At 38.1% G+C, this 25,352-nt stretch overlaps 1 protein-coding gene across 1 annotated transcript; it reads right to left on the bottom strand.

Moving 5' to 3' along the window:
• Positions 1 to 481: 481 nt before the first annotated feature.
• On the bottom strand, positions 482 to 19,406 carry LOC110043118 (uncharacterized). The gene is made up of 5 exons (XM_089291359.1): positions 19,243 to 19,406; positions 11,115 to 11,207; positions 5,125 to 5,250; positions 1,343 to 1,627; positions 482 to 838 (listed from the first exon to the last, which is right to left on the bottom strand). Exons 1-5 carry the CDS (start codon positions 19,292 to 19,294, stop codon positions 687 to 689), a joined length of 708 nt encoding a protein of 235 aa, XP_089147485.1. The 5' UTR covers positions 19,295 to 19,406; the 3' UTR covers positions 482 to 686.
• Between the last annotated feature and the right edge of the window lie 5,946 nt (positions 19,407 to 25,352).

Genomic DNA, 25,352 nt, shown 5'->3' with positions numbered 1-25,352 from the left:
GGAAGCCTAAGCGACAAATTCTATCAAGTTTCGAATACTAACTGGTTGTGACCTATAAATCATGTTCAACAACGGAATGTTTTGATAGTATCGACTCTTTTGAACCGAAAGCTGGAAGAATATTTCGCTCCTATATGAATTTGACTTTAGAAGTCTGCTGAAATATCTGTGTGTTTCACGGAGTTTAGTCCCGTAGTAACGCTTGTCTGATTGCTTTTTCCCACCTCCTCCCCGTGGCCTGGCCGCTTGTTTTAGACCTTAGAAGCCTGTGTCTGCGTTTTGGTTGCCCTCACCTTTGCTAGGCAAAATCTTTATTTGTGAAGTAAGACAATATAAGTCCTTTAATAAAATTTTGTAATGAGGTGGCTATAGACCTTTGCTCCTGATAGCTATACACTATTTCCATTTACATAAACAATTAAAGGGGCTATGAGCCTTTGACTCATAGCCATTTTTCAACAATTCGGCACGTTTTTTGTTTATTTATTGTTTATCCTCTGGCCCAGTAAACAGAGCGCGGGAAATACAGCACTCAGCATTATCATTTGTTTCAGAAGATTTGAAGTCAAAAATGTTATGGTTCGGTTGTTTAGTAATTCAATCCAGATACAGTACGTCTCGGCTGTCTGTAGTAACACAACCACATGGAAGTAAGTTCATAACAATAATGAAATGTTCCAAAGTTCTTACCAGCAATACTGCATTTGGAAACGTTGAACAACGAGAAGTACGCTTGAGTTCACTAAAGGTGAATGGATTTCCCAGTAACAATATCCTGAATAGTATGAGGTTATTACATTGATTTCACTTGCTGTACCATTGGAGGTCTGTCCACAAGCTGTAGAATTGAATATGTACAAAAATTACAAAACGTTTGCCTGGTCGTCCTTGCTGGTAAAACAGATTTAGTCAACTAGCTCTTCTATATCACATCTGCTTCCCTAATTGTCCTTTTTTTTTTTTCATTCCATTTCCAATAACTGGCGTAATTTTTATATTGATCCGATTTTACCGGTAAAAAGCTCATCGAAAGTGCTTGGAATGGTCCAGTAAAAACTGTAGCCAGACACCTTAATTAAATCAAGCCTTTTGGGTGAGACTAAAAATTAATACGACATTGAACATTTTAAGTAAGTGTTTGCTCTCACAGGATCGTTGTGCCTAATTGATTGAATAATGGCTTGGCTAAGATCATAGCCCGAAAAAAAAGCACCAAATTTGCCTATGTAAGTAAACCTGTAGTGTGGTACTGTGCAATAGCTAAGCAAATAAACTTGTGACAATCTTCAGGACTACTATTTAGGAAATCGTTCATTAATAAACACAACAGTTAGCTACCAACCTGTGCTCTCATATGTGGTGCGCAAAGGACCCTCTCCAACAGATGTACGACCTGCGACTTTGATTTCATATCTCGTGGCTTCCATGAGACCTGTAATCCTCAATACTCGGCTACTTGCGTTCACTTTGACAGTGGTGAAGTTCTCGTAGGAACCATAGCGTCTGAAATAAACGACGTAGCCAAGAAGAACTCCATGGGTATCTTCTTCAGGTATAGGAGACCAGTTAATCTCGAGAGAGTTGGGACCATGATTGTATCCATACACCCATGGAACATAACCAGGAACTAAACGACAAAAAACAACATCAGTTTTACGGTATTGTGATATTTAATGCTACTATTGAAATTTCAAAATAACTGAGATACTACGCTTGCCCTAATTGCTCAACAGAGTTGCCAAATCTGTTTTCTATTGTATTGGTAAAGGGCTGACAATAACATCAATGACATGAATGTTTTTTTAATGAACATTTACATGGAGATTTGTAAGGAAAAAAGCACCAGAAATTGGTCGCGCCATACAATACGTGATCTTTTTCTCATGGCAAAAATTTTACGCAGATTCCGTTTATGCTTGAGTTTAGGAGAAAGTCTTAAGCACTTTCCGTGTTTGGCAAATTCTGTGGACGACAGAGTGGACGTTCTTGCCATAGCTGGGAATAGCTGCTGACTTACAAGCTTTCCTCGTGTTCTTCCAACTACCCGTGTGGTTTTATTACACTGGTAAACTCATAGAAAGAGTGGTCTATTGGTTGAAGAAAAAATATATAGGAGGCGTTTAGGTCAACACATTCGTTGTAGGTAGGTTCCACTTGTAGGTTGATAGATCGAAATCACCAGCCTATACGTGTTGGTGCTAAGCTAATATTATAAGGGAAATGTCTAATTATTCGTTCAAAGTAATTTTCATTTCCTAGACCATAGCAACTCTCCATCCTTTCAAACACAGCCTCGATTTTAACGTGGAATTCTTATAACTCAACAGTGGTATGGGGAAACCCAATTTTAACTTGCTACATAGTAATTTGAAAGGTGTAGGTAAATTTTATTGGCAATGTTTCTCATTTGCTCTTTGAATTTCTGACCGCAGAAATAATCTTCATTGAGAAGATTTTGGCACGAATGTCTCCATATTTTAATATAGCAAAACCCGCATAACAGATCACGTGTTTTGGGGTTTCAGGCTGATTTTTCTCTTATATATCGAGTGTTTTCTGCAAAATCAGCCTGAAAATGTTCTTAAAATTGTTTCTAAAAATTAAATACAGCATAGATGAAATCAATTTCAATTTTAATTAATTAATGGATAAGACATACAGTATACAGTGTTGATCTACTCAGTACTGTACTCAGTACTGTACCCTAGTAGGTTACTCTAATCTAACTGGCAGCCAATTTTTTTTTATATAAGAACAATTTTCATCTTTCAGGCTGAATGTGTTCTTATATATATGGTACTTTTTTGACCAAATTTCAGACTAAGTGTTCTTAATCCACTTGTTCTTTTATGCGGGTTTTTACTGTAGCACATTTCCCGACGGTTTCCGCTTAATACACGTTTGACTGTACTCGATTGCCGAAAAAGAAAATACTAAAAATCAAAAAATTGATGAGTTGTATTAATTTTAGAATGATGAAAGCCATAATTAAAATTTTTAGACGGGAAACACACTGGAGAATTGAGGAGAAATGGGGCAATCAATTTGGTTATAATTTATACGGTACTGTAAATAATTAGAGCATTTTTACTCAAGTGCCCAGCACCAATGCAAAATAATTGGGAGAAATGGACGTGTTTTTATGAGAGGAGATTTCAACTCCCCCAAGATTGGTGCGGTGCACCAACCTGGCCGCCTTTTCACTGTTTTGAAAAATCAATATGGCTCACGTGACGTCATGTGAAAACGCTAACTATGGACATGGAGAAATGATATGTAAAAATGGTTGATGAAAGAAGAAAAGACCTTACACAGGGCTGCGAGTTTTGCAGAACCACAGATTTCCTTTTCTTCTTCTTATGTTTTTGCTTGTGGCATCTATCAAAATTTTTGAAATCCGAGTTTTGGCTGCATTTTTTTCTAGTTCATAACAAAATGACTTTGATTTTTCTTTCCGATCACCTTTCGTCCAGTAGGAAAAATCTGTGTAAACTTTTAAGATTTTCAGTTTGGCTGTGCATGTTGATAATATTACTTTTTAATGAGTGATAACGTAGCTAGAATGAATTATAACAGTTAGTTGGGAAGAAATAATTCACTCGCTGGTCACTCGGTCAAACAGTTGAGTATTTGCTGGGTTCGAAACAATTATTTAGTGGTGATTCCCCCGACCAAGGTATTTCGCGAGAGGGCCGACCATCGTGAACTGAATGGCTGCCAAAGTGATGAACTGATTGGAGCGGAATAAGGAGTCGAATTAACAAATTGACGTCAGGTTTTTATGCCTCTGTCCTCTTATTGATGATAAATTGCGTCATAACATTGTCAAAGTGACTGTGGAACCACGAGCCGCATGCGAGTCGTTCCGCAGTAAACTTTGACAATGTTATGACGCAATTTATCATCAATAAGAGGACAGAGGCATAACAAACTGACGTCAATTTGTTTTTTACAATAACAAGACCCCAAAATGGTCAAATGCCGGGAATAAATGAGGGCAAAAGACGCCGTAAACTTGCCGTAAGATAAGATAAGTGAATTTCACTCAAAATGACACGAACATTGTCAATAGCTTTTCTCGCTTTTTGATTGGCTACTTAAAATCTCATTGGTTAAAAAGTTGACAGTTTGACAGCTGAAAATTGAACTTGAAAGCTTGCATTAATAAGAATTTTATCCGTCTTTACTCTTATTGATGATAAAAATGAGCCAATCAGCGCGCGAGAAAGTAGACAGTCATTGTAAAACAAGTGCTTCCAAATTAAAGGCTATTAGATATATAACAAAGATGGGTATATAATTCGATCCATCGACTTCTTTGACAGCGGCTTTTAACCGAAACTTTCACGCTTGAGAAGTGTTTTTCCTTTATAATTACATTACTTTATGGCTTGAACATTTTTATTTTCCAGTACTTATATAAGCGTGAAGCATCGGCTAGAAGCTCCAAGGAAAGCAAAAGCCCTCTAAGAGGACATGTGGTTACTGGACAGTGTGTAACCACAATGGTGCAAAAAAGAGTTGCGGAGTTTTAGTTTTATCACAAATTATTGTTTCAAAATTTGAGTGCTTGATATACATGTTCCCTGCATCATTGTGAGCAACATTAGGGACATTACGATGCGAGGACGGGAACGACACTGGACTGGGAAACTTTCGCAATTTCCGTGTTTTAGCCAAAGCCAAAATGCTTCAGACGTGCCAGATTTTTCGTATACGACGGCTATGTCAATACCTTGAGCTTGACAAAAGCTTTCCAAAAAACCAATTGCTTTAGACATGGTAGAAATCTTACCCTGTTAAACTTAAACGATGGTTAACAGGGCATGAAACGACGCTGAATTTCTTCTTCTTTACACATAGGAAGCAAACATCTCTGATCTGTCAGTATTTAAATGGCATTTGACAACCTTCTACGCACGTGCGGCAATTTGATTTCTTATCCGGCGGAACAGTTTTCAAAGTTGTGAGGCGTGTGAAAATAGTAATAGTGATATTGAAGATTTGTTTAGTCATCTATGAAAGATTAATATTTTTTGAAACGGCATATTCTTTGTTTTGAGTTGAATACCGTCGAAAATACGATGACGAGCTTACCGAATCGCCTAGAAAGGACAAGCTTACCTGATGCAGAAGAAGAAGATGCAGCGACAGACGTTGGCGAGGGCCGAATGGCTGACGACGATGGCCAGTGTTTCGAGACGACTGTTAGATGGGATTCTCCCAAGGAACTTGTTCCATTTATGGACTCTGAATTAGCAAATGAAAAGATAACAGTAACCATGGGTTATATCTTTCTTTAAAACAGACACATCTAGGCAACCATGATATTTTTAAGAAAACATCCATTTTCTTCAGGACCCTAATTAGCGTTTTCTATTAGCTCAGTCTTCCCTCAGTCGAATCAGTATCAAAATAACACCCCAATAATTCAAAATAGATTAATTAAAGGTTGTTATTGTGTTTTTAGGGAAATAGATATTTCCATGGAAACGGTACATGAAAGAATTTAAAATCGGTAAAGCTTGAACATTGTGAAATCCAGGGATTTGCAATAAAAGAGCCAATACCAAAATCTTAAACTATGGTCGTAGCAAGTGAAATACACAAGAGTAAAAAATTTGTTCGTTTGATTTGCCGTAAAGTTCAAAACACTTTAATTCGATAGCCTATTTATGACCGTTGCGGCTGACAGAGTTGCCCTAAACATACGTTATGAAGGGCTTTTGTTGAAGGTCTTATTGATAATGATGAAAAAGTAGCTTCTGCTAAGAAACATACCCAATTCAAGACTAGAGTGCTAAAACCATACCCAATTTATAACCAAAATGGCCAAAATCGATACCCTATTTATGACCCAAACGGCTGAAAAACCCTACCCTTTGGGGGCCTCACATACAGATACCTATATAGCCCATATAAGGGGGTACCTCCCTCCCGGGTAATTGGTCACGTTACATGAACTTGTGTGACATTTTGACGAAGCTGGTGCAGCTTTCGTTGTATAAACGGCCCGATAAACGGATCCCGAAGTTTATTTTATGCGCTGTGCAAGATACTAAAAGACAAGCATCAAGCATAAAACAGAAGTAAAGCCCATCATTCAGCGCAAAACATAGTTCCATTCAAGCGTGTCGTGTTCATTCACGTTCATTTCCCAGCGATGCAACCGGCAAGTGTTCGTTGTTGTTGTTTTTCAAATTCGGGCATATAGCCCCCAAGCTCCCAGTAGTATTGGCGGTAGTACAGGATTCAGTTGCCATTAAACGGTAAATGAAAACTTACGATTTTCTTCTTCTCCTAGTGCTACCTCTGCGGCAGAATTTATTGAAGGGTCAGGACGACGGCTACGGTCAATTTCTGCAGACCGGTGCCATTATTTACTTTTGGAGTCTCGCAAGTCTTGAGAATCGATCAACTTTAACGCAACCTTCACCTCAAAACTGGATCTAGAGTGTACACAAGTATTAAAGGAAGCTATTTGCCACTATTCAGAGGGTCAACAAACGAACCTGAGCGGAAGAAGATGTATTTTCGCCGGGTGCTAGGGTTATGCAAATGAGCTTTGACACGAGCGATAGCTACGTAAACGCACTGACTGTGGCAGATTTTAATCTGTTCTCGCGTGCAATCCAAACCCACCGGTTTGAACTTATAGAACGGTTTATTAAGGTATGAAATTTACTGTGATGTGCTTTTTAGGCTTCATTTAGCCCCAACTTTTGAGATTTTCCCCGTCAAATTTGGCTAAATTTTAGTAGGTGATCAAAGGCCTCGGAGAAGGGTGTCTTCCAGCCTCGCTGGTAAGCTTAGAATTTTTCGAAAAGTTTCCATATTTCGTCAGTCAAAGTAATGAATGTACCTTAAAATTCGTATGAAAACGACATTCCGTGAGCTGCAGTTTAGGCGACGTAGCACGCTTCACAAAATCGGTGAATTTTCCCTTTCTGATCACGGTCGGCAACCTCAGTTCGGCCAAAATTCAATTTTGGCTCGTAGCAAAGCAAAAATAAGGAATTGGAAAATAATAAATTGCTTTTTTATATATACGTGTCAAACCCTTTTCACTGACAAAAAATGAAGGAAAATTATTTTTGGTCCTGAGGTCGAGTGGACCGCTTTTAGCGGGACTGCCACTTAATGGTGAATAGTCCAAATGGTAAACGCTATTTTGGTCACAGTTTTTTTCAAAATACCAGAAATGTGTCCTGTAGCTATTTCTTGATTTCCGATCCAGAAAAAGAGAGTTTTTATTAAGGTGGCTGCCTATAGTTTTACGATTGCACGCGCGCATAGGATGAAACTTCAAGTAATCTGCGCACGCTCAAAGAAAAACGTCTTTTCGATATTTTATGACGTCAACATGAGCACAAAAAGCAAAACGCACAGTGAATTTTCTCGCGTTTTCTTCGGTGAATTTGTTTAAAATATGTCTAAGTTGTAACGACATACAATTCCTATAAAATACCCTATTTTTGTTAAAATCTGTCAGAGCTAATCTAATATATTTAGAAGAATGACAAATTACAGAGTATTGGAAAAACCGTTCGAACAACCTTGAATTTTTACCGATTCAAAATGCCAGGCAGTATCATTTCCGTGATGTGGCAGTGTATGAAAAAATTTCACCAAAGGAAAGTAAAAATATTAAGGAGTTTAGGCCAAACTGAGGAATATATCAGCCTGTCGTTAGATGAGATGTTGCCATGGTAACGGCCTTAAACCAAAATTGACAATCAACAAAAAGGCCTTATTATAACAATACCCATACTGGTAAATCTCTACAGGGAATACTTTAAGAGAGATTAACTGAGTTTCCCTTTCTAACTCGCGCTCTATAGGGAGGGTGTTCGTAAATACTCCAGGGAGCCACCTTAAGTAGACCAGTATTGATTTTCAACAGGATAGCATTACGACTCTCCCTCGATCCTGTCAGTGGTTGGACAGAAACACTGTTTTGAAGGATGACGAACAAGTCTCTCCTTTCCCGCCATCCTCTTTTGCGCAAGACACCTTACTTCAAGGTGTAGATTTTAAGTATAATAGGGTTGTTCAAAGCCTGATTAAGGTGACCCAGGATAAGCGAGAATTTTGATTTGAGTTCTCTAACTTTATGGTGACGCTTTTTGTTGATGTTGTTTGGCCTTCTGTTTTGAGTTTGAATAATCTCAAGGTCCTCAAAATGAACAAAACAAAACCGTGAGAAACATTTGTATACAAGAAAAATTTACACTTCGGTTGACTTTTATAGCCCTGGGTTAGCATTAACCGGATTCTGGACAACCTGTACGGAACGCCAGAACTGTCTTATGATACTTTTTTTTATCATATTGGGTGGTTATGTCATTATATTTAGTACTTATGTTATTATATTCGGTGATTAACTCATTATACTCGGTGCTTATTCCATTATACTCGGTGCTTATGTCTTTATATGCGGTGCTGTCTTCATTATATTCGGTGCTTATTCCATTATATTCGGTGCTTCCCTCGTTATATTCGGTTCTAACTTCGTTTGGTGTTTTCTTCATTATTAAGGGTGCTAACACTATTATATACGGTGCTCTCTTCCTTATATTCGGTGCAAAGGCCATTATATTCGGTGCTTTCTTCGATATGATCGTCACCAGTCTTCGCAAGGGGCCATACAATTTGGAGGTAGTCTAGGGAAAGCCGGGAAAAACGGGTGTCACGAAAACTCAGACCCCGAAACCTCAGACCCCGAAAACTCAGACCCCGAAAACTCAGACCCCGAAAACTCAGACCCCGAAAACTCAGACCCCGAAAACTCAGACCCCGAAAACTCAGACCCCTCGAAATTAAAAACTCAATTGTTATCACCTGAATTGCATTATGGCCACAATGGGGCGAGATGTTTATCTTCTCCGGTTTATGTTGTCGCGTCGATCAAACGGTGAAAAACAAGTATTTAACTTCTCAGGTTTATCGCTGTCGCGTCGGTCAAACAGTGAAGAACTAACAAGGTTTAGAACAGCAGCCAACACTGTTTTTCAAAACAGACCTTTTTTATGCAATGGTATGCAGCAAAAAAATATGTTGTTCTCTGAAACATACTCGTTTGATCGCAATCTGCTTTTTGACTTTATGTGCGTTGCGTGACTGTCGGCACGTAACCCGCAGAAATTAACAAAATTGAGGAAAAAAAAAAGAAAAAAAAAGTACATAGAGATAGCCATGTTTGCGTTCCAACTTATAACGGGAATAGTGAATATTTCTTACAGGAAACAGTAAGTTTCAAACTAAACACTTCTACTTTTTTTTTTTTTTTTTTTTTTTTTTTCTTTTTTTCATACCGCCTGGATTAGTTAATTATTAAATCTGCCTCGTGGCGGGGCCTTCGCGCCAGTTTTCAATTTTCGTTCACTCACATTTCGAGACCAGACATGGCGGTTCAATCGGTTCGACCTTCACGTGCTTTTTACGTGTTGACTTTTTACGTGCCGACAGTCACGCAACGCACATAAAGTCAAAAAGCAGATTGCGATCAAACGAGTATGTTTCAGAGAACAACATATTTTTTTGCTGCATACCATTGCATAAAAAAGGTCTGTTTTGAAAAACAGTGTTGGCTGCTGTTCTAAACCTTGTTAGTTCTTCACTGTTTGACCGACGCGACAGCGATAAACCTGAGAAGTTAAATATTTGTTTTTCACCGTTTGATCGACGCGACAACATAAACCGGAGAAGATAAACATCTCGCCCCATTGTGGCCATAGAGCAATTCAGGTGATAACAATTGAGTTTTTAATTTCGAGGGGTCTGAGTTTTCGGAGTCTGAGTTTTCGTGACACCCGTTTTTCCCGGCTTTCCCTAGACTACCTACAAATTGTATGGTCCTTTGCGAAGACTGGTGACGATCATATCGAAGAAAGCACCGAATATAATGAAGTAATCACCGAACAAGGAAGTACCGAATATAATGGCCTTTGCACCGAATATAAGGAAGAGAGCACCGAATATAATAGTGTTAGCACCCTTAATAATGAAGAAAACACCAACAAAGTTAGAACCGAATATAACGAAGAAAGCACCGAATATAATAAAAACAGCACCGAATATAATGAAAAAGCATCTAATATAACGAAGAAAGCATCGAATATAACGACGGAAGCACCGAATATAATGGAATAAGCACCGAATATGATGGAATAAGCGCCGAATATAATGAAGACAGCACCGCATATAAAGACATAAGCACCGAGTATAATGGAATAAGCATCGAGTATAATGAGTTAATCACCGAATATAATAACATAAGTACTAAATATAATGACATAACCACCCAATATAATAAAAAAAGTATCATAAGACAGTTCTGGCGTTCCATAAACGTGGCCCTGTTTACAACAAGTTAACCCGACAGGAGCCCGCTATCCAATCAAAAAACCAGTACTTGGTCAGCGGTCAACTCCAAAAAAACACGTGGCCTCGATGAGTTCTAAACTTGAGCCAGCGATATAGTCACGTGATACCAGTCGAAAGATAACTTGTTTAGACAGGTGTCAATCGACCATAACATATGTCCAATATCAAAAAAGGACGGTATAAACGAAGAGTGCATGTCTCTGTCAACCTATTAGCTGGAGTATGGCCGCCATCTTGCGCAACCCCGTCACCGTCGCGGGTACTCCCCACGAGCAATACCGCTAGCCATGAAAACCATGAGAAAATCAACTTATGGGTTTCCTTTTCTCTCCTATATAGGTATGGGGCTCCGCATGACCGCACTTTTGGCCGCCGGAGCTCCGCTATTATAATTTTCATGCATGTAATGAGTCTCTAATGTATGCATTAGAATCTGCACATGTAAACTTCAACGCCTGAATCGAAGTCGAACGTTGGCCGTCCTATTCGACTGGCGCAATCGAATAGAACAACAAGGTCGACCCAAATACAAATGTGTCGATCGTATCTGATTCAGATTTCGAACTTTACATGTACCTAACAGCTACATTAGGCTCCGTACAGGTAAAGTTCAAAGTTTGAACTGGGCCTTAGAGACCTTTCTTCGACTTTTCTGCCTGGATAATAGGTAAGCGAGAGAAAATAGAAATAGCTTATGCATAGACAAAAGAAAGACAAGACAAATTTACCTGATACAGCTGTCGGTGTGGGCACAATGGCTGACGCTTCGGTGGTACTTGCTTGTTCTAATGTCCCCAAAGAACTTGTTACGCTGATGGGGCCTGAATAAGCACATGACAAGTGAGCAGTAACTACGGCTTTTATCTTATTTTGTACCTCTAAGCCAGAATCTCTTGTTTTTTCAGATTTGCTTTGGACTTAGTAAACTGCTATCCACAGCATACAACATGACCGGATTATTAAGGTTGGAAATTTGCTCTGTTTTTCACTTTCTTTCAATCAGTCTCGCTTCGTGCCTTGTCACAATGTGAATACCTGCGTCTCAGGTACCAACTGTGTCTATGCAACGCACAATGTACACTGGAGATTAATTTGTCGAGAAATCAGGTCAAGTTTATATATCGGTGCAAGGAGACTTCGTATTAAGAATATATGTGGTTCCGGATAAACGTATTTTTTCCAGAGATTAGGGAGTTTACGAAACTACGACGGCGACGCCGAGGACAACGTCGATTAAAAGATGAATTTGTATTTTCCCTACGAATCTCGCGATACTTTTACTTTGTTTATCGCATTTACTTTGTTTACTATCGCAAAACTAAATCTGGAACACAGCGAAAAAATTTGAAATAAAAATTTAAAAAATTAGTCGTCGTGGTTCACGTTCTTCAGACAACGCAAAATTTGGTCATTTCACGTTTTCGTCTAAGTGGACGGCAAAAATTGTACGAAGAATTATAACGCACGTGCACAGCCATTGTTCTGCTTATTAATTCTTTTGTTCAGTGACGTTCCAGTTAACGTTGCTCTGTCCTTTTAGACTAGACTGCAAGTTTTTAGATTACACTTTATCAAAATACAGAGGTGGTTGCTAAACAATTAAGAAAAACGACACAACTTTTGAGAATAGGTTTACACCAGAGGAAATTGCTCCGAATTCATGACGAATCCGGGACGTTTTAGCACTGGATTGATTTTGTCGTTTACACACAAGTGGACGAATCCGAAATAACAACTTCCCAGTCTGGTTGTGTCTCCGGAGATTTTGGATGGAGAATTTAAAGTGGGAACTGTGAATCCGAAAAACTCTTGAATCCGGAGGGTTTTGCCTTTTAAAAGATTTTCTTTCGAATCCGTATATTTTTCTGCCTGTGATCTTTTGAGCTTGCGGTAGAAACAAAGCGGTAAACTTAGTCTGAGTTTAAAAACATGTTTTGGACTGAACAGTTCAAGGGTGTTGACAATATGTGACTAAAACAGTAGATAACAAAGAAAAATCGAACAAACGTGATAATACTGAAGAGCAATACTGAAGAAGTGAACGAAAAAGCGAATTACAATAGACGTGAATAGGAAAGGAAACCGACTGAGAAAATATAATGTAATGACCAGAGGTTGCAAGATTAAACAAGAAAGACTAAATAATGAGACATAAATTAACATGTTTAAGTTGTTTGTTCAGAGCTGAGCGTTCCCATTCGACATGGACGGATTCTTTCTTTTTAAGTTGGAAGCTGGCTAGTAGATGCCGAGTCCAAAATGAAAAAACATAGACGCTAACAATACTCTGAATCCTGCAAATGTTTGTAAATATGAGAATTGCGATTCAAAATATAGAAAAAAACAGGACAAAAAGCAAAACAGACAGGATCACAGGAAAGGTAAATATACTTTGCAAGATATTGTTTAGTGCAGCTACGTGACCTGATGTGCATTTCCCTGAATGCAGTGCAATGCAGTGTACAGACTGTTCCCGTCCAAAAACAGATTCTCTTCGCCTTCCTTTAAAACTTTAAAAAGTAAAATCCTAAGTTATTGAAATTAGTGCAGGTGTAACTATCTTCAGGGATGAAAACCATTCCGCCATCAATACCCCCAACAAAAAGCAATATTTTTATAGGGTTTTAAGGTCAGTGACTCTAGCAAAACTTTTCGATTTGTTTAATTCATGTTTGATGCTGAGATAACTGCTAACGATGCCAAACGGGCCTTTCTATAAAAAAACCTGTTTCCAATATTTACAGATATTTCCTTATTTTTCACGAAATAGTTTAACAAAAAATGTACATGTACCGTAAATTGAGGTAACATTAGGCGGACAGTAGAGCAAATGCTACTGTGTTTCGAAAAAGGAAACACTTGATTGATCATCCGGCTAGTAAACTCAAAATTTCCAAAACCCCACATTTTGCAAAATACTATCTTTTCAAAAATAAAAGTCTTTTAAATTTGCCCAGAAATGATTTTCTTTCTGTTTTATATGCCTCGTAGTCTGAATCCTCTGTCTACACTTTTTTAACCTTGTAAGCCCTTATATTAGCAGGTAATACTCCCTCTCTATTTTCATAACGTGTCAAATATAGCAAGAAAACAATAGCTTCTGAGCACTAATACCTCACGTTCAAACCATAATCGATACGGATCATGTGTCATAAAAATAACTCGGAAGATTGCGTTAGCCATTGGAAGCAAATGCTCTCCTTTTTTCTAAAGATTACAGTGCCAAGTTTCTCTTGCATTGCAGTTTTAGTGCTACCCACCTGTCGTCTCAATTTCTATAGAAAAAGTGCGTTAAATCCGTTTTGTCCAGCAAAAATTAAGCCTGGTAGCCTCAAATTTTGGACTGTTCTGAAGGTAGATGGGCTACATGTTAATTTTTATTAGTTACTGCTAGTTCCTTTTTTTTCATTCAAGTAGAAAAAGCTCATCAACTACAAAGAAGATTCTTACACACTTCATTTAACTCTCGGTATACTAAGCCTAACTACACTCTATATTTAAGGTGGCTGAACACAGTTTTTGATACCTGTGTTCATTCACCTTTTTCTCTAAAACCCTTGATCCCTCGGTCGCCAAAAATGGCAGCAAGCACGTTAACAACACAAACTTTGGTTTTTTGATGGTTAAGCTAACGTATGCGCCGTTGCCATGGCAACATGAATAAATATAAACAGGCCTTTAAAATCGGTTTTGTTTATTTATAGAAAATCTAGTCATTAGATTTTCTTTATAATTTGCATGCAACAAGCTTGTAACGATTCTCACAAGTTAACACCATTTTGCTAATAATTTAACAGAGAAATCTTTAATTATCCTTTGTTGAAGGTTCACTGGAATATCTAGAATTTCCTTTGTTAAAGTTCAATTATTTTCAATACTCCAGTTACTTATTTGTAAGTATTTTCGTGCCAAATTTCGTGAAATTCTAATGAGTGGTTTTCGAGTAATAGGCGTATCTCCGAGAGTGCAATTATCATTCAATCGCAGTTTTTTGACTAACTACGCATGCGCTGCATTTAACTGGGTTCTTTCGGTAACAAAGAAAAAGCTGAGAACTGCTGGGTTCTTTGCTTCGTTACCTTTTCTAGCATATCTTTGTAATAAAAGACTAAAGCCATCAATTACTGGTTTTCAGTGCCACGCAATTCACAATAGATCAAAATAGAAATCAAAACCGGTCAATAGATGAAGTCCAGAATCTGAGAAATGAAAGAAGGTAAATATGCAAAGACTCTCGCCAAAATTCTGGTCGCAGCAATTTTTCTTATGCGAGATATGCAGAGAAATTTTTTACCCAAATTTATAGAGATTTGTATGGAGATGCCATGCTGGTGCCCATCCGTATGGGCACCAACATGGCGGCCGGAAACCAACAGAAACATCTGTCACTAAGTTTTGCTACAAAAGCGTGAATTTATCCCTCGAGAGACTCTAAAACATTAAAACAATACTTTTTCTAAGACATGAACTGTTAAGATAGCCAAGTTCCCCTAAATAAGTCACTTTTTTAACCATCATGACAGCTCTCTAGACCGTCACGTAAATGCCGCGTCACTCAAGAGCTTAGAAATTTAAACGTAGTGTATCACAAAACCAAGAACCCATTCGGAGCGAAAATTTGTATGAATATTAGTTTTCAGCAGCTCTTATACATCATTTAAGTAAAATCTCAGGAAGATCAATAGTTTTGTAGTTCGAATTTTAGTGACGTCATGTGAAAACCAGCTATATACTGGGTTCGATTATAGAGAAAAATATCGCAGATAGTGCGGGTGTTGAGTAAATAAAATGATCGCTGTATTGACGGCATGTTTGTTTTTTGGAATCCTTGTGCGCGCGCTGAATTGCATCAGCAAAAGCGCGCGCGAAAACTGTGTTCGGCTACCTTAAAGGATGATACTCTTCCTATTGATTCAATTGACTCCTCGATATTGTATTGCAAACGTATAGAGATTGTTCAGGTCTATCCTTCAACAGGTCACAAATATGCAACTTTGTTTCAGAATGGTGGTGATCTTCACTGGGGAGTGATCTATAAAATTCCGCATTTGTCATAATGGACATTAAAAGAATAATTTTTTAGAATTTACTAAATTGAATAATGTACGCCAATAAATCAATATACCAAATAAAAGTGATCGAATCAACCATCTGCACTTTGCAAAATCTCAGATGAATCTCTTTAGTACCCCTGTCGAAGTGCATACCCTTCTGGAAGCCTGTTGTTTATTCAATCCTTACACATTGCTACTGATTCTCAAAATGACTGCGACATAGTTTTGGATTGACGCAAAAAGTCAAACTGGCTGCTTTTAAATCACAATATCATTGCTAGAAAACAAGTTATCTACCACAGGCATGTAAAGAATTCTTTACCATCATTGCCTTATATCACAATCAAATTGAATCACATAAAGTTCATTGAAACAATCAACAGACATGAAAAACAACCGACTTTAATTCTACGAAGGAAACTGGAAGTCTCTCAATAATTTTAGAGACTCGTAAAAATCTTGTTTTTGTTTTCTGTATGTTTCTTGTATAGTAGATATCACTGGTTAGTATGGTGTACAGCATTTTAAGGGAGTATTTAGCTAATGAAAGCTAATAAATTTATTAATTTGTTTTCTATTTTTTCAATTATTTAAATTTAAATACCAGTGAATTAATAATTTGTAACATTGCTGCTAAAAAGCCCATTCTAGGGAGCAACGATAAATGTACTATTTATAAAATTGACGTCAGTTTTTTATGCGTCTGTCCTCATATTGATGATAAATTACGTCACAACATTGTCAAAGTGGCTGTGGAACCACGAGCCGCAAGGATTAGTGATTTTATTCAAAATGACGCGAACTTTGTTAATAGCTTTTCTCGCTTTTTGATTGGCTACTTAAAAAAGTCAATAAAATCTCATTGTTTAAAAAGTTGACAGTTTGACAGCTGAAAGCTGATTTCGCATAAATTAAAATTTCATCCGTCTACAATCTTACTGATAATAAAAATGAGCCAATTAGACAGTTATTGTAAAAATATGTATGTGTGTATGTATGTACAGTCGAGTAGTAAATAATTAGGAAAAAAGATAGTATGTAATTTGGACGTACCTTTTTACACAATTTGCAATACGTATGTTAAGGAGCTTCTTTTAAAATATGTTAAAAGTAATTTTAAAAGAAATTAACAAAAACGTCAATATTACACTCGCCCTACGGGTCTATGCCTTTTTTAGATATTATTTTGACTATTTTGAAGCATTTCTAGCGGTATTTATCATAAGATTCCACAAAAGAACCAGACGATTAGTTTTACCGAAACATTATTTCTTTGAGTTTCAAAGGGTAAATAGACGGATTCGGCTAACGTATTTACATTCTTGTTGCCGCCCAATTCATATCGTATAATCATTCACTTTAGATGTTGTTTATACTCCCATGCAATCAGTTGCGTGTGACAAATTGCACCGCTGTAACCGCCCAAATGCATCATTACGTGGTCTGAATTGGGTGGCAACATTACGATGTAAACACGTTAGCCTAATCTGTCTATAAAACATCTTTGTTGAAAGAAAAAGGTCGTTCCACAGAAAACGTTTACCAGAAAATGCTTTTCATATCATCTTGAAAGCGAACTCACACTGCATTAATGAAGAAAACAATCTTGAAATGAACACTTCGAACAGCGCCCGGAAGAGACGCTTTGAAATAAGAGTATTTGATCTCTACCGAGTCGTAAAAACGAAACACACCACAGAATTGAGAACTGACTGAAAATATTAATGAAACTAATAAAAGAAAAAAGTTGTCTTTCAGCTCTTCTGCATCATTCAAATATTTTAACGGACTTTTGATTTTTATTTTAGTTTACCCTTACTAAAGGTCAGCTCTTTATTTAATGGACACGAATATAAAAATAGGCGCACGATGAGCTAGACGGCGCCAGCCGATCTATTAGTCTTATTTCTGGTTACGCATGAGGGGTATGCGATTCATTATTCACAAAGGGCTGCGAACTAATTAGGTGCTATTTTTGCTTGCTTTGTTCGTCGTTGATTAATCACCCAAACGAGAGACGAATTGTCGAGCTATTATATTCTTCTAACAAAAGAACAGTATTAGTGCTGAAGCAGTATTTGCAATTTTCCCTTCTATTACTTAAAATTTGAAACTTGAAAAAACAGGACCTTGCCTGTTGAAGTTAGTGAATCCAAAAAAGTTACACCCTATTAAAACAGGGTCTACCTTGCAAAAATTTCGATAAGAGACAAACAAGAAAATGCAAAAGAGCAGTCGAGAAACACCGAATTAACAACATATTTGTGAAGTGAAAACCTCAGAGCATGCTTATTACCATTTTCTTTGGATATCAACTCTATCAATAAAGCTTTATACAAATCCATGTAGTATGGCGCGCCACTTTGACCGAGTGGTCACATGCTGAGCATTAGCATGGACCACGTGATTTATCCAATTTCAAACTTGAAATTTGCTATCAAAAACTCTGGCCTAAGTCTAAATCCATTCCGTTGTTCCGAAAGTATAGCACGTCTCATGGCCAAATTACTCACCGAGAACAACGAAAGAAATCACTTCCTATGTGTTCCAAAGCAATACAGCACTTAAGCAACAGAATTGACTCACTCTGCCACCGATTGATATTTCTTTGAGCACTATATGGTTTACATGTAACAAATATTCCACTGCAAGAATGGTTGTACCCATGTTCGATTCAGTGCTATAACCACTAAACAGAAATCGAGAAAATGACGCTGATGAAACAAACGCACGGTTAGTGAGCTTCTCCGTCATTTTTATTTTATTTGCTTGAAAATGACCTTCAAAATGGTGTCTTTGTAATGGTTGGTAACTTAAAGCACTGTTCTCGTTTTTTCCAAAAGTGGCATCCTCCCGTACTGTTAGGTCTTGTGCAGAAGCAGTTGCCTATCAAAAACTAACTTAACGTTTACCTGATACAAAAAAATTTAGACTGTTGTGAGTGCAATTGCATTAAAGAAAGTTGCGGCCGGTAAGCAAGAACAGCGCCTAAACAGCGCTTGCGACCAGCAAATAATCTTATGGCCATTTAGTGCTCTATTTTCGTTTTAACGTTAAACATCGAGCATACCTTTTTCGAAAAAGTTTAAAACACTGGACCTGGACTTGGAATTTGATATTCTTAAGTTATGTAATCGATCAAATGAACTAGAGACAAGCTTTGCACTCCTGCTCTTCACCCGGTTTTTATAGCAACGTGGCTTCAGTTGAGGCGGAAGTGAAATTGCAGGTTTCTATTTTAGCAAACAGACATAAAACTTAACATGTTTTTACAGTGAAAACAAAGGGAGCAGTCAAAAACAGCAGGCCTGAAAATCGGCGCACGTCGGTCGCAGATGATTATTCTTGCAACGTTGTCATCGACCTACAGCCAAAAAAGACAATGAAATGTTTTCTATCGGAAGGAACTAAAGAGGAAGTAATATTATAGCTGTGAACTGGCGAATTAACTCAGTCAGACCCAGGTGAAACAGGAATAAAAAATTGATCGACATTACTCGATTAAGATAACTTTCGTGCTAATCCAGTGATATTGACCACATTAAACAGATCACTCTTCATCAATAAACTTTTTGTACCGAAGGATGAAATCGGAACAAATACTGTTTTTTTTGGCATATAAAATGACAAAATCCAGAATTTCCTAGAACCATATTAATTCTTGGTTAGTCCTTAAAATAAACTTCCTCCGAGACCGAGATACATCTCTGGAATGTAGACGCCGACTAATTCTTGTGTTGCAAAACAGATACGCACAATTTTAGATCGGAGAAAAACAAACTGAAAGAAAACTAGTACTTACTTTGAGCCCAGCAGCAGATAACCGGAAACAAAAATAACTTAGACCACAGCATTTTCAGGTATCCACTGGCAGTTCGCCTTCCCTAGCAAGCATTACGCAAACTTACAATTTCCGACGAGCAGTCTGCCCGATATATTGTCCTGAAATGAGCAAATTGCAAAATCCAGAAAAGGAAGTTCAAAGGTCACACGCCCTAAATAGAAGAGTTGACAACTCTCTTGCTCGACACTTAGCGATTGACTCCGAAAGAAGGACCATAGAATCCCCGCAGTTCGAAACGGGAAGTATTCCACTTCAATCTCACCAGGTGAAGTGGTGCAATCGAGGTTAAAGTGAAACAAACGATCAAAATATACTATTTAGGATATAAGCAATTCAGTGAAATTGTAATGGGAAATCACACGGCAAAAAATGCAACGTTCGTCGAACACGGTTGTTTGAATAAGTTATAAACTAGGCTCGACTACGATATAACATGACATATCACAATGCTGCGTTTCGCTTTCACAATTTTTCGAGAAAAGGAGGAAGGACTAATCCCCTATGAATTGCCTGAGTTCCAGCCTTTGTGTGAAGTATGGTAGGAAAGGAACTCGCCTAAACTACAGAATACAGGGCCACTTTTGATCATCCACCAAAAGAGCCCGCTCGTTTGGCCCGTCTGCTCCTTTGTCATCCACTGCCGAGCCGAACGAGCCATTAAATACATGGACCTAGAACATAAAGATTATTCCTCGTTCTTTCATCCACTGCGGAGCCAAACGAGCCACTACATAAATAGAGATATATATATTACTCCTTTTTTTATCCACTGCCGGGCCAAACGAGCCAGACGAGCCATTAAATATAGGCACCTTCAAAAGTGGCCCTAAATTGTTAAGTTGCTCCAGGAACTCAATGCCAAGAATACGTCAGGAATGTGTTTTCGCAACGCCTCCAAGAAAATCGGGTATTAAAGCCTAGTATACGCGACAGTCCTTTTAAGCTTGGGCGGTTTGTTGCCACATTTCAAACCACGTTATGATGCTCGTGAGAATTCGTGCTTTCAAATTTTGAAATAGTCGCTTGTATGTAAAAAAATAAGTTTTAGAGGCTATAACGTTGCCTTAAGGGGAAATAAACCGCCTCAGCTGAAAAGGGCTATTAATTTTCTATCGTGATTGAAAAGGTCTTTTTTTAAGAAAAGAAAATTAACATAATCCGTACTCGCGACGAATAAAATACAAATTCTTACTACTCGCTTACGATTGCGCACGAATTCCTATTCCTAAGTACAAAAATTTTGTTGGTTTTACTATGAGGTACTTGATGTGAATTCAGCTTTCTTAAGAATGGCAAATAATGTTGACACTAATTTCCAGGTCATAAAGAACGAGTCAATGTTTTTACTTGACACAGCAACATTTAATGACAAGCAAGAAATAATTAATGAAACGACGTTTGGCTGTCATCTTGATGTAATTTTCAAGGTAGTTAATCAAAATTCCGCGGTGTCAGATATAGTCCTAAAATTTGCATAAAGACAAAGCGAAGCTAGATGAAACAAATATCTTAGTCCCTGTCGAGTCTGATCACTCGTTCAAAGTGGATCTCAGTTGCTTTAACATTTCGTTCTCCAAATGCTTTATATTACATTTGCTAAACCATTAAAAGACTCGGTAGGGTTTCAGGCTGCTTCCTGCGCTTGTCAGGCAGTTAAACGAACCCAAGCAGAAATAATCATCGGTCTATAACCATTTTGCACGGTAAGCACCCAGAGCTGAGTTATTTCCATAATTCAAGCTTCGTTTTATCCTTATGCAAATTTTAGTAGGCTATGTCTGATACTGCAGAATTGTTGACAGTTTACTGGGATGGTTTCACGGCTCAGCAAATGTGCAAACTGTAATATTGCCCGACCTGATTACTTTTGCAGGAGATTTTTCTTTGAAATCGCTGCGAAATCGCTGCGATAGACGTGATATTTCTCTGTAGCATTCCTTTTTTAAAAAGTTCCGACTCCCGTAAAGCACTGAATTTAGGCCCAGTCAGCACTACGCGAGAGAAATTTGAGAACGCAGCTTTATTTCTACAATTAGGTCTTCCGTCCACACTAATTCGGATAGAAAACGAAACGAAACGCTCTTCAAACCGGAGGAATTTGAAAAAGCCGCTTTGCGTTGTAATGTGGACGGAAAACATTTTGAAAACGGAGGTTTTCGAAAACGATGACGTTTTGATAATTATGTGATTAACCCTATTTCTCAAGGGTGCACTCGAGCCTTTCTACCGCCGGTGATTGTTGCGTTTTCAAATTTCTCCGGCGAAGTATGGACGGGGCCTTAATTGTTTATGAACCAATCAGATGCGAGTAGATAACCAGTGTTTGTGTCCAGAATAAATCCTTTTGCGCGAATAACAAATTCGATGTTTAGTACTAAATTCGATATTTCCTATGTAAAATCCGTCGATGATTTTCACAAAATTTGGACATCGGTCATTCTGCTTTCACAAATCATAGTCTATGACTGCTGATCTGGATGCTACTCAGCATGAAAGCGAAATTACTTCAGCTCACCCAAAAGTTTGCGTATCTGCCCAGCCGTGAAACTCTCCCTTGGCCTTCCTTGACAATGGCATCAAGATTACACAGCAACGTTGTTTTTTTTGTCATCAGTTTTTACTTCTCATTCAGCTTCCAAACCTTAATAGGCAGCAACATTCGAGTTCGATATTTCGTGAGAATGGATGCCGTATTTACGCTAGTAATTAAGCGCCACACCCGATTAGGCGCCGAGCCCGCATAAGCCGGGCTCGTGCGAGCAAAAATTTTAAAGAGCGCTGTACTCGAATAAGCACCGCATTCATTCAAAACAATGTGGCGGTGCTTAATCGAAGAATCATCAGACTGAATTATTCGTGGAGTCAAACTAATAAGCCCTGATTTCCATAACAACATAAATTACATAACTTGATGACAAAACGAGACAATCGCTCATGTCGGACAATTAATTGAGAGTTATGGTATTGTAAAGTGCCACGGACAATTGGCGGAGTATGGCGCTATATAAATGCATTTATTTAATAAAGAAGCCTGAGCCGTGTATCACACTGTGATAAAACACGAGGAGCATTTGAGAACAAGACATTTCTGAGTGTTCTCAAATGTCCGGAGTGTTTTATCGCAGCGTAATACACTGCTTAGGCTTCTTCATTTACTTTATGATATAGATTTTACACGCGCAAAACAATAAAACACGCTTTTTCTATGTTTTATACTCTGATAAACCATGAGTTTTTGACCAATCAGAGCGTGCGCAGGGCCCTATCTATATTATAGTTATTTATAAAGACGTGTGGTTAGGTGAAAAGAAGACTTTTAAAATGGATTAAGAAATACTTCCTGCATTTGCGAGAGGAGACATCTCCCGTTCTGGCCTGTGCCACGAAAATTCGAGCTCTCCCGCCAAGTGCTCGCTATTGTAGATTTATTTCAAATCACCCAATTCAACTTTCAGAGAGAATTACTTTGGATATTTGTTTTCTTTTTGCCCAGATAAATAAGTTATTTCTCTGTAATGGTCTGTAAAGGCATAGGTTACAACGTATCTAACTTTGCAGACTGAATCGCAAAATTACGGAAAATCGAGCGATTTTTTTAAAAAAATAGTCATGTGTTTCATCGACATCGTAATAGCCCAGTGTTGTTGTGTGAAGAACATCGTTACGTGTTTGTGGAATTTTTGTCGTGTATTCGATGAGATAGCATGGGCAGCAATGATCCATCCAAACTGCACAATAATCCTTTGATACATCAGTAACTTAGGGAATCAAAGATTCAAGTTGTGGTGCTACCACCGAGTAGCTTGCCACAAGGCAAACCAAACAAAGTTATTTCAAGCTCTTATGGCGAGAAAATGCGAGAAAATGGCAAGCTCCAGCTGTATCACCCATAAATGTAATAAAAACCATAAATGTAATAAGAATTTACCATAAATGTAACACTGACCATAAATGTAACAACCTTTTAACCACAAATGTAATAAATCCACCAACCATAAATGTAACAAAATTTGACGATAAATGTAATAAACTGAACAACCACAAATGTGATACGGCTTAACCATAAATGTAATGAACTGTTTATTAGCGTATCAAGAAATGGTCTATTGTAGTGGGTCCGTTTTGGTGATTTAACATAAACAATAGCCCTTTTGTTAAACCTGAACAATAGCCCTTTTGTTATTAGCAGCGCCGAGTTCTTTTCCGAAGCTTAGCGAGAAAACTTGTGCTTATCGGAAAAATTGTCGGCATGACAAATTAACTACCTTAGAGGAGTGAGAAGTGTAATTTTTGTTATCACAAGATCAATTTCCACCGTTGGAGCCCAAAGGGACACTTGACCGGCTGTATGAGTATCGGCCAGACTCTCATCCCTGAATAAAGTAACAGCTTTAGGCCTATTCCAAACGTCGTACCACTGCCCTGCCGAACTAAATTCAAGAACTTAATTTGACTTAAGCACGACAGTTGCACAACGTATATTTTTGTAATCCGCTATTAAAGCATGGTCCGCCTAGATTAGCCTTTGCTAGTTGCGGGCATGCCCTTTTTTTGTAAAATATAAATTGAAAATAATAAAGTGTGTGTGTGACGTTTGAAACCATTCAGTTCGGCAAGCTGAATTACTTAGCACAGCAGGCCTTGCCGTGTCGCGACTTGGCTTCAAACGACGTGCTCTTGCAGGGCCGAACTGAATTCGTAGCCTGTACCAGCTGCCGTTGCTTTCTATCATTTAAAATGGTCTTAAGCAAGGCAAACTTCGTCTCATCCTCGGCGACTGAATTAAATTCGACGTTTGAAACCACTGCCGTTCTTAAGTTGTCATACCACTACTGGGCCAAATTCATTTGAGTTCGTCACTGCAGTAGCACGACGTTTGGAATAAGCATTAGCTTACAAGTTTGATTGGCAATGTTCGCTTTTATATCGCTTTAACTTGGCAAAAGATAAAATGATTTATTTACTTGTACTAGCATGACAAAGTATTATTAAACTTAAACTTAAACTTAAACTTAAACTTAAACTTAAACTTAAACTTAAACTTAAACTTAAACTTAAACGGCCGGGACAAGAACGGAAGTTGAGGAGGAGTGATTGATGTAATATATTTCTATGTGTTAATAAATTTGGCCTTCATAAATTTTTTGACTTAGTTTATCGTTGTGATAATATCAGGCAAGAGAAAAAGCGGTCACTGTGCACGACGCTTCGTTTCTTTGTTTGTCGCGTCCAAAGCAGGCGGCGTAAGTCAAAAGAAAAGAAACAAGCGCGATTTCTAAAAGTCGATTAACGGTTTTGTTTTTACCTAATTAAAAAGTGAAAAAAACAGCGGCCTCCGAAAGAGCAAAAGTTTACGCAACTCAGTTATCATTAGTGCAAGCAAAATATTACCAAGTGATCGTAGAGTTTCTTGGGATTTTTTTTCGTTGCCTGTGGAAAGCGGACATGATCGTACACAACAAGTTCAACATTAAGATTACTTTGCACACTTCTGTAAACACGCATCCAGTTTCTTTGTGCCTCCTATTTTTCAAGCTCCTATGCCTTTCTGTTTGCCTCACTACTGAAAAAGCGTGAACAGTGCTAAGAGTTGTTTTTCGCTCGGTAGTTTTCACTGCGTGAAATGAGTAATTTCGTTGAATTTACGTGGCCGTGAAATTCCTCGACACTCGGCGAGTCCGAGATCAGAACGTGATGTGTCAAGAAACGTGACGTGTCGGAGAGTGCCATGTTCCTGATACGTACGTTGCGGCGTGTCAGGAAAAACCATGGCCTGGGTACGTCATGTGCGGCGTATCAAGGGAAGCCAGGACTCTGATACTTAACGGCACGCGGTTTTAGTTTAATCAGCCAAATTAAGTGACGGAGCTTATTTCTCGTTACGCGGAAAGTAAAATTTTCGGACGCGCGTTTCGCCGGTTTGTTCGTTTCAGAATGTTCAAATACATACAAACAACAAAAATAACAGCAACAATAACAGAATGCTAAATAGCATTTTCATCACGTCCGACTGCAATTTTATATTCTAGTATTTAAAATCTACTTATCGCAGGGCTCTTTTAGAATAC

This window comes from Orbicella faveolata, unplaced genomic scaffold, assembly GCF_042242905.1.
Source record: "Orbicella faveolata isolate gen_17 unplaced genomic scaffold, um_ofav_v1 contig_24, whole genome shotgun sequence".
Lineage (NCBI taxonomy): Eukaryota > Metazoa > Cnidaria > Anthozoa > Scleractinia > Merulinidae > Orbicella > Orbicella faveolata.
This window is presented reverse-complemented; position numbering and strand designations above follow the sequence as displayed.